This window comes from Nomascus leucogenys, chromosome 15 (genome assembly GCF_006542625.1).
Source record: "Nomascus leucogenys isolate Asia chromosome 15, Asia_NLE_v1, whole genome shotgun sequence".
Classification (NCBI taxonomy): Eukaryota; Metazoa; Chordata; class Mammalia; order Primates; family Hylobatidae; genus Nomascus; species Nomascus leucogenys.
The window spans coordinates 52,714,190-52,734,340 of NC_044395.1; the positions used below are offsets into that span (position 1 = coordinate 52,714,190).

A 20,151-nucleotide genomic window follows, 5' to 3' on the forward strand; every position below is an offset into this window, starting at 1 on the left:
GCACAGCCTTTGGACTTTAACAGACTGAGGGGCGATCCTATCTCTTACTAGTTTTTGTGACTAGAGGAGACAAAGCATTTTACCTTTCCAAGCCTCAGTTTCTTCATCTGCAAAATGGGGATGATACAACCATCAGGAGGATTAAGTAAGATAATGTATATAAAGCAATTAACAAAACACATTCAACATAGTAATTTATAAATAAGTAGTATGTATTCTCATTATTATTTTAGTTTTCATTGCTATCAATTCCCACCACGACAAGACAAGCTGAATGAGGACAGGGTTTGTTTGTTTGTTTTGTTTTTCATTTTATTCACTCCTTTATCTCTGGGTCCTAGAGAGTACTTGTACATAGAACATTCAGTAAATATTTGTGGAATAAATCAATGAGTGATTGATTTAATGAATAATTCAGCTTCCACTTTATCAAGCTACCCTCTATAGTAATAAATAGTATTTTAGTATTCAAGTTAATTTTAGAGGGTTATTTAGAGAGCAGAGATTAAAAGAAATTTATGTTTCAAGTAATTTAACATGTAAAATATCAGAGTTTTTATAGAATACACAATTTGGGTCCTGGTAGTTTTACTTCATTATCAATTTAGGTTCAAATTGGTGGTTAAAGACATTGGAAAACAAAGTATCCCCTTAGGGGTAGTTTGTGTTCTTCCCTTTGAATCAATGCTTTTCTATTTTGTTTGTTTTCTCATTGCTTGTTTCTTAATATTTTCATGCCACAAAGATTCAAATCCAAGAGTTGTAATTCAGCTATGGCCTAAATAGGGGTAACTAACCAAAGCCAATTAACAGCTAAAATCACATCCACACTGTTGGATGTGTCCACCACATTGAACTTAGCTCTGCTGACCAGCAGTGGCTCTCTGCTTCCCTGGTTTCAAAGCTGGAGAGGAAAGCGTGACTAAACATGAATGTTATGATCAGTATTATTGAATAATTCATGTTATTGAATAACATGAGTGTTATTATCAGGTGACCAGCGTCTATTAAAAGTGATGCTTTCTGCTAGTGTGGAATCAGATGAAAACTTTTATAAAGAACCTAGAAATTTAGAGCTTAAAACATACAATACTGTAATGACACAGATTTTTTAAAAATCTTGTACTGTAGTTTCAAGCTTTATGTTTTGCCACAGACTGATTTATTATAAATAATTTCACATCATATATTTACATACAATAAACTTCACCCATTTCTAGCGTATAATTCAATAATGCTTAGTAACTTTACCCAGTGTTGTATCCATCACCATAAATTAGTGTTAAACCACTTTCATGCCCCCAGTAAGATCCCTCATGCCCATTTACATTAATCTCCATTCCTACCCCAGCCCCAGACAACCACTAAACTATTTTCTCTATAAATTTGCCTTTTCTTGATTAACCTCTGTATTTTTAATATTCATTAATTAATAAAAAAAACTGTCAGTCGTAAGAGAATGTAGTCAGACTTGTGCTTGTTTATGGGGTCAAGCTATTTTCTTTTGTTTCACAAAAGAAAATATGGCTGGTCCATCTTTCACAAAATTAACTTAAATATGACATTTGACTGTAATAACAGTAAGCATCTTTATGTGGGCAGATTAAGATTCTGTAATTTCATGCTCAGCTGCATTGATGGCTTTCAGCCTTGTTTAAGCAGACCAGCTATGGACAGCAGTAAACCCTGTAACGTCCTGTCATGGCTCATTGCTTAAATCTTCTATCTCTGTAACTTTTATGGCTGCTATTTCAACTAGATGTCTTCAATAAGACATAAGTTTATTGGAGCAGAGCAGAATCTATTTATTGTCATTTTCATAGATTAACTTTCATCACATATTTTATTCCAAAATTAAGATTCACCACTATATTCTCAAGTGGCAGTGAATGGATTCTTCCCTTATTTATATTGTCCTTTTTAGTGAATTTGTGGTATAATAGAGGGTATATATTAATTTCCCCCACCCCTTGTCAAGTGCACTGTATACATAGAGAGTCCCTGGTATATTCATTTGACTTCATTAAATGCAATTACAAATGGTTTGTCTTGATAAAAGTGAGTATTTTTGCTTGGGAACTCAGTGGAAATGATATAACTAGCATTCCAGTGTTCAGTTCAATAGATGGGAACTGTGCTAGACATGGGGTTGGGGGTACAATGGTTAATGTGTTATGGTTGCTGCCTTTAGGGAGTTCACAGCCTAGCTGGGGAAAAAGACATTTTTAAAATAGTGCTTTACTACTATGTGGGAAATGCCTTGATGAAGACATGCTGGGTGCTGTGGAAACAAAGCTTAGAGCTTACAAATTCTTTTGCTGAATCTGAGTGTGTATGAGATAAGTCCTGAAGAATGAATAGCAGCAGCCTGGGTAAAGAACAATAGCAGGGACTGTGGCTCTTGAAATCATCTTAGTGCTTCCTTTGGAGTTTTGCCTGTTTATCAAGTGTCATGTTTAAAGGGCCCTGTGTGAAGAAAATGGCTGAGGTTTTCCCAAAATAAAAGATGTTTGGAAATGGCTGTAGTTATGAAGTTTCACTCACCTAATGAATGTTTCCACTACTGTGTTAAAAAAGACAGTAGTGGCTGGACACGGTGGCTCACGCCTGTAATCCCAGCACTTTGGAAAGCCGAGGCGGGCAGATCACCTGAGGTCAAGAGTTCAAGACCAGACTGACCAACATGGAGAAACCGCATCTCTACTAAAAATACAAAAATTAGCCAGATGTGGTGCAACATGCCTGTAATCCCAGCTACTCGGGAGGCTGAGGCAGGAGAATCACTTGAACCCCAGAGGCGGAGGTTGCAGCGAGCTGAGATCTTGCCATTGCACTTCAGCCTGGCAGCCTGGGCAACAAGAGCAAAACTCCATCTCCAAAAAAAAAAAAGACAATAGTTCTTAGTAATATGATATTTCCTGATACACATGTATATGCATTATTTATAACTTGCCTTATTCCTAAAATGATCCTATTAAAGTATTTAGAAACTTCAAGGCCCAGAAGAAAAATTTTGAAAATACAAATGGCTTTCATATGGCTTTTTGTGGCTGAATGATAATCCATTGTGTCATTTGCAACAACATGGATGGAACTGTAGGTAATTATTTTAAATAAAATAAGCCAGGCACAGAAAGGCAAGTATTATATGTTTTCACTCATAAATGGGAGCTAAAACAGTGGATCTCATGAAGGCAGAGAGTAGAATGTGGTTATTAGAAGCTGAGAAGAGAAGGGGCTGGGGAAAATAAGTTTTTTATAGGTAAAAAAATATATAGTTAGATGGAAGAAATAAGTTTCGTATTCCATAGTACAGTAAGGAAATTATAGCTACCAATAATTTGTTGTGCATTTAAAAATAGGTAGAAGAGAAGATTTGTCATGTTCTCAACACAAAGAAAATATAAATGGTTGAGGCAATGGATATCCCAGTTACCCTGGTATGATTATTGCACATTGTATATAGGTGTTAAAATAGCACCTGTACCCAAAAATATGTACAACCATTATGTATCAATTTTAACTTTATTTAATTCAGAGGGAAAACTTTCTCAAAATTTTAGGGCAAACAAATAAAATCTTTAAAAAATTTTTGTTTCCATTTTTGTTTCCTTGGGGCTCTGTAAACTTCTAGACTAGGGCGAAATCTCCTCTCTTCTAATAGTGTTCAGTCTATTTTCACTTCTCTTTCTTTTCTTCTTTCTTCCTTTTTGTTTTTGGTTAATTGATCACTGTCACTTACTTATGTATCTCTCTATATAAACTGTAATATTCTTAATAACAGGAACTGGGCTTGCTTCCTGTTTGTAACTCTTATACTACCTAGCACAGTGTTGAATTTCAGTAGATACAGAAATGTCCTGTAACAGAATGTGGGTGGTTACAAGAAAGCAACAAGGAGAATAATTTAGCAAATATGAGGTAGACGACTGAGTAAAGTGATGAGTAAAGTGAATTGTGGAATACATTGGTTGTTGCCTGGCACGTATGTGGTGCTCAGTAAACACAGGCTGTATAAGGGTGAATGAGGATATGCCTTGATAAAATTTGGAGGTGGGAGAAAGGATTTGGAGCAATTACAAACCAATGGTATATTCAGTATAAAATGTGACATGAAGTTGAGTAACATAATAACTTCCAGCAGGGTGTTTGATTGGATGCTTCCTATTAAATGAAGTCAACACATTTTTCTCAGGTATTTCAAAGAACCAAGACAGCGGGGGAAATGGAGTCTAAGAAAGCATTACCTCTGCAAGATACACAGCATGCAGTAGTAATATGAAAACAATGATTTTTGACTTGAATCATGGCATTAAAGAATTCTCAGTAAGTTTACCTGATTCCAACTCATGGAAGCAATACTCTCAATTGGAAAAGTCAACAAATACAAAATTGAACCAATAAACAGATAATTTCTGTGACTAATCGGTGATATGGAGAAATGTAGGAGGCTTTATAATACCTGGGATGGGAATGGAACACCTTTAGCTAGAAGACCAGGGAAGGCATCTCAGGGAAGTAATCTTTCACTTGAGATCTGAATGAAAAGGAGGTGTCCGGGAGAAGACCTGGGGTAAAGCAATCAATGAATGCAGAAGCCCTTAGAGAGGACTCGCGAGAATATCTGAGAGGCAGGAAGAAGGCCAGCATGGCTAGGTTAGGGAGCGATGGACAGAGTGGGAAGCAATGAGCAACAGAAGACAGACAGTGGCCACAGGATTTGATATCCCTCAAAGGGACTGTGTATTTTATTCTAACTGCAATGGAAAAGTCTTTGAGAGGTTTTCTGTAAGTTGGGCAACTTATGACCTGATGTTATGCTTGAAAACAATCTTGGTCAGTGAGAAGTAACTGCAGGAAAGGAGAAAAACCAGTTGGGACGCTGTTTCAACAGTCTACTAAGAGAACGTATTGTTTCCGTTAAGCTGGTAGCACTGAAGAGGTAGGGTATATTTCTGTGGTAGAAGTAAAACAGCTTGTTAATGGGTTGGGTATGGAGTATGATGGAAAATAAATCATTGAAAATGCCTAGATTTTTCAACTGAACTCAGTAAGCAGTACCTCTGTTTACAGAAAGGAAGATTGAAGGCCAAACTGACATGGGAGGGAATGAACTGGAATGACCAAATGACTGTCCTTTCTCCCAAGTTAGATTATATATGCTTGAAAATCATGGTCTTTATTTTAGGCTTTATTTTTTCCTTTGTTATACCAGGCATAATTCCTTGCATATACCAGGTGGTAACAAATGGGTATTGGCCATTTAGGTGATTGGGAAGCCGAGATATGGAGAATGGATGTCTTAATCTTCTATTAACTTAGCAAACTATGATAAAACTTTGGCCTCTAGAGGTGGGTTTTTTTTTTAATTCTTTGCAAATCTTAAGACATGTGAAGGGTAAGAAAACTATCATAGATTTAAAAATTGTTACCCTTATGCCTTTTCAAGTCCTCTCACTTGCATCCTCACAAAGTTGTAAGTTGCATACAACATAGTTGCTAATAAGTAGTCATTTTTCATTAGTGGGAAATTCATTAAAAGCTTCATTTGGAAGATTTTCATTGAGATCCAAAGACAAAACATTTTAGTGTTTAGATACTTTCCATATATTGATATTTTACATTTAATATTTGCCTTATATTGGTAATCTAATGGCTATGAATGCTAAATATTATCAAGCTGTTTACAGCCACAAATGTTTGCAAAAATTGCTTTGTGTCAGAAAATTAATCCCAGAGGAAAACGCTAACTTATTTAAATGGAAGGAGTTTGTTGCCAGTGACTAGTTTCACTTCACTGGATCAAATTTAAAATCTTAGAAAGCATTGCATTTTATCATGTTGGGCTCTTAATTTCCAACTTACTTTTTCTTCTTTTCAATACTAGAGCTCTGGTAATAAGTAGAAGATTAGGTGAACAAATGACTACTTGGAACATATTCAACCAAAAAGAATACCAGAGAAAGAGGCAATTCTTACCTTCGGAGTATAAATAGTAGAGCAGAGGGAACTGAACAATTGGCCTTTTATTCTGTTACCTATTAGTACAATGAGGGTGATAACTCTACAGTGACCATTGTAAGGAATTACTCTGCCATGACCATCGTAAGGAAGATTCAGATTGCGGATGTCAAGTGAAACATCTCCTCTTTCATTATACAGCTGGGACTTTTCCACGAGGCTAATACAAACAGACTAACAGATCCCACGAAGTCAAACATCCTATATTTATTTGGATGTCTGCACGAAAAATCAATAAGGAAAATAGATTGTAGAATTAGAACCCAGCAAATAATAGGAGGTGTTCTGCATTTCTTAGCCTTGGAAACCACACTGGAATGTGGCATTCCCCTGTCAGGGTAAAGGGTTCTATTTGCTCTACAGAAAGGCTCTGTAAGGACTGGTCCCTGAAAATGCTAGAACAGAAAGGCTTGGAATTCATGCCAGTCTTCTTCAGAACTGCTTTCTCTCCACATATTCTTGGCTGTCTCTAACCCTTTTCCAGCTGTTTTATAAACCTGAGGATCATGAAGGGCTTATTCTAAACTACAAAAGTGGCTATGTTTTAATTTTGCTTAAAAGCATTCATGACCTCTTCTTTGCCTACAGAATATATTCCAAACTCCAAAGAGCAGTACTCCCTGTTTCATGTTTAAGGGCTCTAAGGTCTTTAGCAACTGTTGACCAAAGTCTTCCCATTAAAATTATCTCCTTGCTCCCATTTTTGGCTGACATGCCTCTTATTCTCTTCTTTATCCTCATTCATCCTCTCGATTCTCTCCTTCTTAGTCTTTTTTTTCTGTGTTATCTTCTGCTACTCATCCTATAATGTTTCCTATCACTAAGTCTTCATTTCAGTTTTCAGTTCTTTCCATCACAACCTTTCTAGGAATATCCATGGCTTCATATGAACCTATACAATATTGACTCCAAAATGTACCTTTTTAGACCATTACTGACTTCTGAGATTTAACTCTAATATCCATTTAATGAGATATCTCTACCTTGATGGCATGCATATTCCCTCAAACTCACCAGATACAATATCGAAATAATCGTATTTCCCTCAAATCTATTATTATTCTTGTACTCCTTTCTCAGTATAAAGCACCACTGCTGACCAGTCACCCCAACTAGAAGCATGGAAGTTGTCCTGGATTCCTCACTCACACAACACATGCAATTGCCATATCCTGCAGATTCCATTCTTAGCTCTAGCCATATTTTCCTTCCTTTGACCCATTGGTTATTTCAGGTTCAGGTCAGTATTTAGAGACACCTATACCCAAGTCACTCTGCCTTTCTAGGAAGTAATTTCAATTTACTATTTTCCATGCTTCATTCATACTTTACAACTTTTTCTACATACATTGCTTTATTTTCCCCAACAGAGCAAACTGTGCAGAGGTACTATTATCTACATTATATGATGACAGGACTAGAGATGAAAATGTTCAGTTTTGAGATTGTCAAGAACCTCATTAAGAAAGCTGAGAAATTCCTAACCCAAGTCCATTTGTTTCCAAGCCCATGCTCCTTCCCCATCACAGTGCTGTTTCCCATCTACACCCAATAAAGTAGGAGAGGACAGTAACAACTGAAAAGAAATGGAAGGAAAAATCAAAACAAGGAAAATGAAGTGACTTATCTAGGGCCATTTAGTTCATTATGAGCATGGGGGAAAGACCACATTTCTGACATCCAGATCTCTGCCCTTTTTTCCAAAAAAAAAAAAAAAACCTCTGCCTTTTCAATGTTGTCGAAGAATAAAAATCAGAGTGTGTTATTCTGAAAAATTTCTTTCCTATGTGAAATGAAAAAATATCCAGGGCAATTTGAATTAGATGCCTAAAATCCTAGCTGGCATACGAAAATCTTCCCATTTCTAATTCTCCAATTGGTGCTTTTTGTAGTACCTATTTTTATATAAAATTTCTAACTAAAATTTGCTTTCCTTTTGGAAGTAGCTACATTTATGGACCTATCTAATACTTGGTTTAAGCTCTAATAAATTCAGTTTTTCATTTTCTTTGTGAAGAATGGTCTCTGGGGAAAGGGTTTTTTTTAATGTACATACATTACTAAGTGCCTTATTGCTTTCTGAGATGCAGCTTGTATACTACAAAAGCCTAGAAGAATGATGTATAGCTAGCCACCCAAAAGAAAATGAGTAAAGGCAGGAATATGCCCGCTGTATTAAAACACTATATTTTGCTCCTGGTGTTTCAGGCTTTGAGGCCAGTCATAATCCATTTGAGTCAGTCCACTGGGCAAAATGCTGAGATTTCTCATTATTGCTTTAAGCAAAGAGTTTTTCATGGAGATTAGTTCAGCATTTGAAATGCACTCTCAGTCTCTCAACTACCTAACAGTGATGAGTGGGATTTTTAGAATGGCCAGTGTTTGGGCTGCCATGTTCATCATTTAACTGTTGTCACAGAGAAGACTATGGGGTCGCAGTGGCACAGGATGGAGAAAACCAAAGGCTGAGAATTGCATCTGTCTTCGATCTCACCTTAACCACATTCTGGCTGTGCAACTTAACCTAAGTCTCCTTTGTAAGAAGACTCCAAATTCTCCCATGCTATTCTTTAAAGATAAGGAAAGAACTAATATCTGGTTGATAATCCTGTTAGACATTCATATAATAGAACTTTTCCTACCCTGCACATCCAGAACCAGTTATTGACTTGTTAGACAATAGTTTGGATTTAAACAGTTCACTTATTTTAAAAACTGCCTGCATATCTTCATTACTTCACTTTAACTTTTAAAAAATATAATTGTATAATGGCATAATAAAATGAGTGTTTTATTGGTATTTAAAACAAAAAAATGGTATTTCTCCTAGTAAAGCATATCCAATTTATTTTTTGAGTCACCACGTCATTACTGACTGTTGAGTGAAGCCATTTAATATAAAGTAAAAGCACATTTTGAGTATCTTTGGCTATGGAATGAAAAATTGGGGGTTCTAAATTTGATTTAATATTTTTCTTCATACTTGTATCCATCTGTTTGTCCCAGCATGCTTGATTTCTTAATTGTCCACAATTTTAATTTTAAACAAATTATCATTAGTATAATCTTACACTTTGCATTTCTATTAAGTCATCAGAACTTTTAATTTGAGGACAGTTAACATATTTTGTTCCTTCATCTTTTTTTAATATGTGAGGGTCAAGATTTTTTCTGGCATTTTCAACATCTGGCCACAGTTTTGATGGTGTTATTTCCCATGTCTAAATTGTTCTTTAATTGCTTTAAAATATTTGGCATACCGAATTGACTTGTAAGGCCAGAAACCTGGGACCCATTTTTTTTCTGAAGTTCTATTTCATTTTTCTTACATAAATTGTACCTTAATGCATCATCCATACTTTCCATGCTGGATTTCTTTAAATTTAGGGAAGAATCAAAAGTGAACTAAGTGAAAAATTCTTTATTTGATAATATATTTTTATCTTACCTCTCTCAGATCTAATTTGACAGCAATATTTTTAACTATTAATACATACTTGTTTTTAGATTTTCAAGATCAGCAAACTTACTCTTGATAGAGACAAGGCTTTTTTATACACATATTTCATTTTTGCAACATTTAATTATGTAATTATAAAAATAAATGCAGTAAGAATAAACAGATTTAAGAACAATTACAATTGATTCTTTGTTAGTATGCAAGTCACCTGAAAGGAATGGAAATTTATGGGACATAAGCATTCTCCTTGCTGTGGACATTGGTCTGCCTGTCACTGAGAGAGTGGAGAAGATTGGTTAGTCTATTAAAAGGATGCTGCTTAAGAGGGCTCAACAGCACAACTTGTGGACTAGCTATTACACTGGAGGGAGATCTGTGATGATTTGCCACAATGCACAGTCCTTATGCCTTATTATAATCAATGACTTAAATAAAAATGTAAAATTTGATGATTGAAAGAGTGAAATTCTATAATGGCCAACACATCTTAAATGCTCAATAAATACTTATTGAATTTAATTGATGACTGAATGTTAGCTTAACAAACTTAAAAACTAGATCAAAATCAGTACCATTAAATTTAACATGTGATAACTATATTGGGTCCCAAAATCCAATGTGTAAGTACATGATAGATTTGATTTTTAATCATTTGAGGTCACAAATACATGAGAGGTTCGGTGGACTCTAAACTTAGCAATAAAATTCAGCAAATTGTAAAAGTCCATGTTATCTTGGGCTACTATGACAGGAGTATGGGATCCAAATGGAGAAAAGTCAGCATCTCATGGCACTCGTCCCTGATCTGAACACATCTGGAACTATGAGTTCATTTCTACGTTCTGCAGTTTAAATATTAGATTGGTGCAAAAGTAATCACGGTTTTTGTCATTTAAAAAAATGGCAAAAACCACTATTACTTTTGCACCAACTTAATAGATATCAGAAGAAAAATGTAAGCACATACAAGGAAAAATAACTAAGAACCTTGAAACTATCTCATAAAGAAAGAATCAAAAGTGTTAGGAATGTTTATTTGTAAGGGTTGAAGAGGCAAGGAATATCTCAGTCATCTGGTGGCTACTGTGGACAGACGGGTATCACACCAAGAGAAGGAAGAACTTTTTAATAATTATAGATATCCACTGTAGATCATATTTCCCACATGTGTAACAGGTTCATCAAGCTAATCTTGTACAAAATCAAATTCAATTATATTTTTCTATCCACGCTTGCACTTTCCTTTACACACATGCACTTCTGTTAATAGAGCCGTGATCCTTTCAGTCAATGGTAGAATTCTGCATTCATTCTTCCTCACCTCCCCCAATCCTAACACCAGAGTCTGTCTATTTTTGAAGGCTTGCTTAAAAGTCACAGAAGACAGCACAACTCTTCCTATACCCAGGGAAAAACAGGGCCCTTTATATGTAGGATAATTTAACTTTCGGGAGGAGAAATGCCTACCCAGCCAGATCACTGGAATCAAAGTGTCTTCTCTTTAGCTCCTTCTTATTAATTCCTGAATATTCTACCTCTAAATGCATTAAATACATTCTTGTTTCTTAATTTTTACTGCATTATTCAAGTTTAGGCATTTATTAATTTTCTTCACCCTGATGGTTTACTGTTAGTCTCCCTGACTATAGATTTCCTCCACTTCCTTTCATTATTCAGAATAGTTTCAGGTTTACTTTTCTGAATCACTGTTATCACCATCTTGACCCCTTTATTCCCCCCCACTTAATAACTTTGGAGAGCCCACCATTGCCAACAGGTGTAAGACCAGACCTTGGCAGGGTATTCATTGTCCCTCATTGCCCGTCCCCAGTCAGCTTCCTGACCTTACCCCTGGCCACTCTGCTCTGGCCAAGCCAAGACACTCAAGTTTCCAGAGCACACCATATATTTTTGACCCTTCATGATCTTGGTCATGCTCTTCATGATTCTCAAAATGTCTTATTTTCCTTCACCATCCTTTAAAATACTTATATATTCTTCCAAACATAGCTTAGATAGTTTGCCAATTAAATATGCCTGGGGATTTATTGAAAAATGCTATCCATGTTATTTGGACATGGGCCAAATGATGTATTTGCTTTCACCATTCTCTTTATTATCAGATATTTATTGAGTACTACAATATTGAGGAATGAAAGAGTCATGCCAAGCACCTAACACAATCCCTGGTGTGTAATAAGTGCCCAATTAACATTTATTGGGTATAACTACAACATATAAGTAATTATACAAAACACTTCATGTTAAGTGTCAATGAAACAACAGGAGGACTACCCAGTTTCATGTGGGAAGGTGATGATGTTTTAATTATGTTAAATTTGAGGTACTGATTGGATATCCAAGACATACTCTTCTTTTTAAGAATAGTGACAACTTAATGCATGCACTACCTTAAGAGAGAAGGAAAGTAGACAGAAAAAGAGAAGAAAGAAATATTAAGGTAGATTAAATAAATGATGGATACAAATATGCAAGAGAGAGAGATGAAGAGTTAAATATGACAAGGATAAATGCAAGTTCATTCGAAGTGAAAAAATAGGCAATATTGAATATCCATAAGGAGATATGTTAATGATGAATGTGACTTTACAAGTCACATTAAGTAACTTTATTGTTATCAGTTAATTAATAAAGTACACAAAAAACCTTTGGTGCTGTCCATTAAAATAACATAGTTTTAATATTACAACATATTGGAAAAACCACTTATTCTGCCTCTCATTGCCTCAGAGAAGGAGAAAATTTAAAAGCCATTTGTTACCACCAGCTAGGACCTTTGTGTTCTATGTGTAATAGAACAATTTCAATTCAGATGCTCAAAAATTTCTTAATTAAGCACAGCAATAGGAATGCATCTTTCAGCACCATTCAAATTTCATTTTTTAGGCAACAGTTTGGAGTCTTTTACTTGGAAAAATCAGAGAGTTCTTGGAAAGGAAACTCTATTGTGCACTTGCTCAATTTTATTTAATGACAGCATCATTTGGACAGGTAATAGGGCTTATACCTCTCTTTGGATCTTAAAAAGGCTTGGTAATATTTATCTCCACAGTTGCCTGATTTAGTACCTCAGCCAAGTTACCTAACTAGGGAATTGGTGCCACAGGTTTTCTACCAGGCGACAGGGGACTTCTTCTCCAGCATCCATGTTGTAGCATGATGCTGAGCCTCCCTCATGCTCATTCTACCCACCGACTATCCATTGTCACTTAAATCTTCACGAATGTTCAGGACTTACTAATGAGGTGCTGTGGTTGGGACAGAGAAGTTCCTTTATTAAGTGATCTTCATAAAAATGATCTTCAAAAGCCACTGACGTGGAAGTTGAGCATACATGGTAAAAATAATGGGTGGTATTTTATACCAAAGGAAAAAAGAACTTGTCAGTGTTACTAAGTGGGAGTTCAGTATTTTCTAACAGAGTATTTCAGGTGCTCTATATAGACCAGTCACAGAGCTTTGATTTCAACTTTTTATAAGACAATATGGTTTGTCTCAGAGGAGCAAGTACTTTTTTCCCTTGAAAATGGGGATGAAACCTAGTTCTTGATGCTATTGCAAAATTTAAAAGCAAGAAGTCATGGGGGCCTTACAGATAGATGGAATTCAATCCATGGTATTCATCATTCAAAAAGACATTGATGAAGGGTCTTTCGTGTGCCAACCCTGAGCTGAGAATGTGTAGATGAAGAAACCCAATACTTTGCTCTGAAAGCACACATGACTTTGTAGGAGAAATAGGCATGTGAATAAATCTTAGTGATTCATAGCCCTGGGTGCTATTATGGATATGTAGGAAAATGAGATGGCAGCACAAAGCAGCATGTTTTAGCTGTGATTTCCTCCCTTGGTTCTTTCTACAACAGATCTCAGAATTCCATCTGACTGGCCTCTCTTCCTGAGGAGGTGAAAGAGACAGGAAATTGTTACCTGTAATTTCTTAGCGATGGTAACTCTACAGCACATTGTTTATGTAGCCAATAATGTGGAAAGGATAGAACCTACTTGGTCCAAAGGGGAAAATGTTTGGTGTTCTTTAAAATACCAGTTGTAGTCACCATCAGGTAGCTCCAAACATCCACTACAAGTATCCCTCCTGCAAGTATGGCTTGGACATTACTATTATATTTGGGAATAACAAAAATTCATTTGTGTCCACAGGTCTTGACTGTATTTATCTCAGTTCACTGTATTTGTCTTAGAAGATAGTAAAAGGATAATTACATTTTGGTAAAGGCTCTGTTTGTTCCAAATTTACATGCTAGGAGAAACTGGCTAACCTTGCATGTATAATATAAAAGGAGTCAAATTCTCTGAGCACCTCATGGTACCATTTGCGTTTACTTTGTCGCTAAAACTTTAAAGAGGATATTATTGGAATAGAGTAGAATAACAAAGTAATTAGTTATAAGGTAATGATAAGTGAAGTGAGATTACTGAATTTTTTTTGTTTTAGTTTTGTGGGCTGAGCTAATGGTGAGAAAGCTATCAGAAATTACAGTTACTTATTAATCTTGGTTAGTGACCATAATTGAGCTCCCTAGGAACTGTTGGTACTTTCTAGACCAGTGGAATATAAATGGTAAAGGAAAGGATTAGACATTTTGCACAAAAGATATACAATTAGCCAATAAGTATATGGGAAAAAATGGTCATTCTCACTAATAAACAAATAAATTCTCATTACAAATATGAAGCATCATTCTTCATCTATTAAATTGTTAGGGTGTTTTAAAAGTTATAATGTCAGTGCTTGTAAGACTATGGGAAAACTGGTACAGATACACATTTTTAGAGGCAATAAAATGGTACAAAGCTTTTGAAAAGTAATTAATAACATAAATCAAGAAACTAATAAGTGTTTCCATTTTGGGAAATGCATCTAAAGGACATTGTAGAATAAGAAAAAAGTAATTGATATCAACATGTTCATTGCAGCACTGTTTGTAATATTAAAACAATAAACATCACCCAAATATCCAACTATCAAAGATAGTTAATTAATTATATCTTCACAGGAAGTAATGTTATATAACACCAAAATAATAATTATAGAGACCCTATTAGAAATGCTTAAATATGAGGAAAAGCAGAGGATATGAAGTTACATATGTTTCTGTATATATATACAACTATGTGAAATACATATGGACATATAGAGAGTCAGTAAGATGGAACGGAAAGTACACACACTTGGCAATAAGATAGGCTTTAGTTTGGACTCTGGCTCCACATTTGCAAGCTGTTGATTTCTGAAAATCATTTTAAATTCTGTATGTTTTGTTTTCTTGTATATGGGAATACTTATATCTACCTTAGAGGACACCTATACAAACTGCATTAGATAACCCAGTAAAATGTGAAAGAAGGTAATAGGACTATAGGTGAATTTTTTTTAATTTCTCGTTTTTATTTCCAGTAATTTTGTAATATTTTTGTAATAGAAAATGTTTTATTTTATTTTATATGTTTATAAATTTATGATATTTTTGTAATAGAAAATATATTTTAATTTGATATTTATCACTAACATTATACACAAAAATATACACCTTGTGGCACTGACTGCATGACGAACTGAAGTGGTCTAAATACAGTAATTATTCTTATTTGGTACTAAACATCTCAAAGTACACACTCTGCTAAATCGTATTGGTTTATTTATTTAACAAAGGCTTATATAGCTTTACCATGTGATAGCCATTGTTCTAAATACTGTATTCATTTAATTCTTATAACAACACTGTGAGGAAAGTGCTGTTACTATCCCAGTCTTATAAGATGAGAAGCTGAAATACAGAGAGATTTAAGTAATTTATCCAAGGTTACGTTGGTATATGTGGTTGAGCCAGGCAGTCTGGCTACATAATCCAAGTCCTGAATGCTACGATGCTTTTCAACTAGTCAATTGAAAACATGATCAATGAGTATCTTGGCACTGTGAGGGATACCAGGAAACATAATCTTTAACTTGAAGAGGCACAGTCTTTAACTTGAATATCATTCTCTAGGTTTCAGCTATGGTCTCAAAATTCTGTACCCTCAACCTTAGACAAATATTATCTACGTGTCACAGGAAAACACCTCTTCCCGCCTGTGGTGACCAAGGTTCTGAATGAAAGACTCTGCAGCCTGTACCTTGATTCTCTGTGGCAATGTCAGCACTTGCCGTGTTTGTGCTGAGAAATCCTAGACTCAGGTTTCTTTTATACATATATGTATATATACACTTGTTCATATATTATGTGTATATGTAAATAGTATTTCAACCAAAATATTTAACTAATACTATAAACTATAATTACACATTCAATAAAGTTGGCTGTTGAATTATTATTATTGTGCCTATCTCAGATAAAAGATTCTCCTGCTATCTCTTTCTAAAGAATATTCTAAGATTACAAGACGAATTCTTAAAAATGTGAAAAATCATTATAAGAATTTAAAATGACTCTAGAATCAAACGGTCTCAATGCCATTTCAAGCATAGAAGTTACCATGTGACTCTGAGCAACTTTCTGATCCTCTCTGTATCTCAATTTCTTCATCTGTTAAATGGGACATACCTCATAAATTTATGAGAAATAAAAGACATAAAAATTTAAAAACACTTAGGAAAGTGTTTAAGACCTCAATAAATGTTAGATATTTTCATTTTATTTATATTACTTATCTACAAAATCGGTCTTGTTACAGGTAATCAAAATCTAGAACTACATTAAATTTGAAGATTGACACGCAGCTGGAAGTTTCATTTTTCAAGTTTTGTGTTCATCAAATAGCTCAATTATTATTAACTAAATTTACAACTAAGTGTTGCAAATTTGAACTAATAAATACATCTATACTAATTAAATATAACTTCTCTGATTTACAGATTAGGCTCTGTGTAAAATTTTGTTAGAAAAAATTATTCTGCAGCTTAAAAAAATACATTGCATCCTAAAGAAATGTATGTTTTTATGCTCTGTGTTATCTCATTCCAAGGGCAAAAAATTACCTTTTCCAAATATGTGTGTTCATTTTAATGTTTACCTATCATTAAAAGCTTACTTTTGAATAATACATATTAAAATCAAATTATAAAAAAATTAACTCTTATCTCGTAGAGTACTATATTTTGGTGGAGGGTTCTACTTATCACCAAATATTTAATCTCTACTGTATTTCTTTCAAGACTGATTCTTGACAATAGGACCGATTAAAATGTTCAAAAACATTTTAAATAAACGATATGTGTTTCTTCTGTCTTTTCTTGCAGTCATTCCCAACATAGCACCGCAACTCGTCAGCCTTCAGTGACTCTACAACGGGCCATCTCCCTGGAAGGGTAAGATAATAATACAGAACCTCTTAAACTGTGCAGCCTTGGAATATAAAGTCTTCCTTTCTCTCCCTGTCTCTGTCTCTCTTTCTCTTTCCCTCCCTCCCTTCTTTCCTTCCTTCCTTCCTTCCTTTTTCTTTCTCTTTCTTTCTTTCTTTTCTTTCTTTCTCTCTTTCTTTCTTTCTCTTTGTTTTGTCCTTCTTTCTCTTTCTTTCTTTTTCTTTCTTTCTTTCCTTCCCTCCCTCCCCACTCTTCTTTCTCTCTCACAGACACACACATTCTCTCTATCTCTCTTTTTCTTTCAATTAGCAAATATCTAGGAAACTCACATTATGTGCCAAGCACTGTGCTAGGTACTAGATTTAATAAGTAAAATAAGATTTCTTCTTTCCCTCCAGAGGGCTTCATCGTCTAGCACAAATGATAGAAATACACACACTTGTGATACAGTGTAAGCATTACACTCTGTAGGAGATATGCATAAGGGATTAATGGAGAATCCAGGAGGGATACCTAACTGTAAATGGGCATCCAAAGGGGACTGGGGAGCAGGTCATGTTGGTTCCCGAAAAGATGTAACTCTTGAGCTGAGGACTGAAGCATACATGGATATTTGCGCAACAGCACAAGTTCATAAATATTCCTCCAAGGGAAGAAAAAAAAACTAACATTTACTGAGTGCTTATTAGGTGCCAGGCTCTATCTATTTATCTACCAATCACCTGTTGTATTAGTCCATTTTCACGCTGCTGATAAAGACATACCTAAGCCTGAGCAATTAACAAAAGAAAGAGGTTTAATGGAGTTGCATTTCCATGTAGCTAGGGAGGCCTCACAATCATGGCAGATGGCAAAAGGCACTTCTTACATGGCAGCAAGAAAGAGAATGAGAGCCAAGCAAACAGGTTTCCCCTTATAAAACCATCAGATCTTGTGAGACTTATTCACTATCATGAAAGCAGTATGGGAGAAACCGCCCCATGATCCAATTATCTCCCACCAGGTCCCTCCCACAACACGCGGGAATTATAGGAGTACAATTCAAGATGAGATTTGGGTGGGGACACAGAGCCAAACCATATCACCTGTCTTACCTGATTTTATTTCTAAAGTAGTCCTAGAAGATAGATATCTTTGTTTCTAAACATTGATTCTCAGAGAGGTTAAGTAATTTTCCCAAGTGTACTTGAATAGAAAGTAGCATAGCTTGGACCTGAAATCAAGCTTGACTCCACTGTGTGGCTCTGTCCTCTATAATGTGGTATGAAAAGACTTTATTGAGGTGAAGAGCACTGGTTGTACAATTCATAAACCACATTCAGGCTAAGTTAGACATCGTGCAGAATTTCCTAAGTGTGAAAAAAAAAAATAATGAAGAACTAGAATGACTCTAACCTTAAAAATCATTAAATAGAATCAATAACCTGCTGTTTGGGATGGTACTAGAGGTCCACGTGCATACTATGTAGCTGAGGTGTTGTTTGCAGTAGAGGTAAGGGTGTGGGGACTAATTTTACCACTGTCTCTATCTCACTTTATTATTCCTTTTGAATACCTCTCTTGGGAGGGCTCAGGGTGGCTATCATTTCACATTTTGGCCATCAGCACAAAGAAGACTTCCTTCAGCTATGATGAATAATGGCATTTCCTTCTAAGGCTATCTCCAAACTTTTGTTTTCTTTCTTTTTATTAGCAAAAGCTTATTAGCAATTTGCCCTAAATTTTTTTTTCAATTTCCACTGTTTTCCACTTGAGTTAAGGGAACTCTGTAATTGACATAATCACTATTTCTTCTTCTCTAATGAGGCCAAAAATGTAGATGTTACCCTAACTTCAAAACACCAGAGTGACTCCTTTTATTAAAAAAAATAGCAAACTGTATAAACTTCATAGTGATCTATTGTCCCAACTAGCATAAAGCAATTTGCCTTATATCTAGTGAATAACACAATATATTCTATTCCCTTTAAGAATGGAAGAAAACTTACTCTAGAGTCGAAGAATTTGTTTTGAGTCCTGGCCTCTGACATTTGTTGTTGATCAGGGACCTTCACCTCTCTAAACATGGGTTTCCTCAACAGCTAAAAGGGAAAATAGTATCAAACTCGCCAATTTTTTTGAGATAGAGTCTCTCTGTGTCACCCAGATTGAAGTGAAGTGGCGTGATTTCGGCTCACTGCAACCTCCACCTTCTGGGTTCAAGTGATTCTCTGGCCTCAGCCTCCCGAATAACTGGGACTATGGACACACACCACCATGCCTGGCTACTTTTTGTACTTTTAGTAGAGACGGGGTTTCACCATATTTGCCAGGCTGGTCTCAAACGACTGACCTTGTGATCCACCCGCCCCAGCCTCCCAAAGTGCTGGGATTACAGGTGTGAGCCACCAGGCCCAGCCCAAACTCACCAATTTTTAAAAATAAAAGTATCAGGTACCTATTGGACCCTCAAGAAGTACTAGTTAAATATACACTTAGTCTAAGTGTTCTGAAAAAACAAACAAAATTTATTTTTATAGGCTAGATTAGTTTGAAGACTTACTTTGAGCACTTGCCTTTAAATACGTTTATAGGTATTTGTTTATGTAAAACACTTCTGGATATAAAATAAAATAATTGAGGTAGAAATAACTTAGCATTACTGAAATATTTAGAAGGCAAAATCTCAGTAATCATCTACAAAGTCCAGAACACAAAAATTTGTGCTATAAATGCCCAGCTGGTTGTCAGATGAAGAGATAATGTGGCACATAATCACTGTGACTGAACACATAGTGGGAAAGTTATTTTTCATCTTACATAGGCCAATGGGTCTTCAGCAGGTTTCCCATTAAAGTGTTACACTGCTGAGTGTACGCAATCAACTGAAATTGCAAATTCCATTATTTCAAAACGCTCCTTCCTAATGCTTTTGTGAAAAGTAACTACATAGAATATTTTTTAAATGAATGTAGTTTAAAAGGACATATGTTTATATAATTTTCACCCAAGTTTCTATTTACTTGACATAAAATAAGTGGAGATATTTCAGATTTCCAGTTAATTTGATCCATTGAGACAGTGAAACTATCTAATTGAGTCCTCTACCATAGAGTCACTGCTTTTTTAATTAATATCTGAATCATCTATAACTATGCCAGACAAAATGAGGAAGAATAATATCCCTATTAACAGAATAAGTTCTGTGTTTCAGTTTCAAATTGACAGACACAGCCCACACCTTAATCTCCTCTTCCTTCTGAGACCCTATTAAAAGGAAGCTAATGGGATAATAATATTTTTTTAAAAGGACAGTCTCCTAGTGATCAAGGAAATAGAAGGGGTC

General features: G+C 35.3%; 1 protein-coding gene across 20 annotated transcripts in view; it reads left to right on the plus strand.

Moving 5' to 3' along the window:
- The window catches only part of DLG2 (discs large MAGUK scaffold protein 2), a 2,190,999-nt gene that overhangs the window by 1,734,704 nt on the left and 436,144 nt on the right, over positions 1–20,151 (plus strand). For all 20 annotated transcript variants that reach the window (XM_030828789.1, XM_030828794.1, XM_030828795.1 and 17 more), the window contains one exon: positions 16,764–16,832. In XM_030828789.1, coding sequence (XP_030684649.1) covers positions 16,764–16,832 — 69 coding nt within the window. The remainder of the gene's footprint in view (positions 1–16,763; positions 16,833–20,151) is intronic.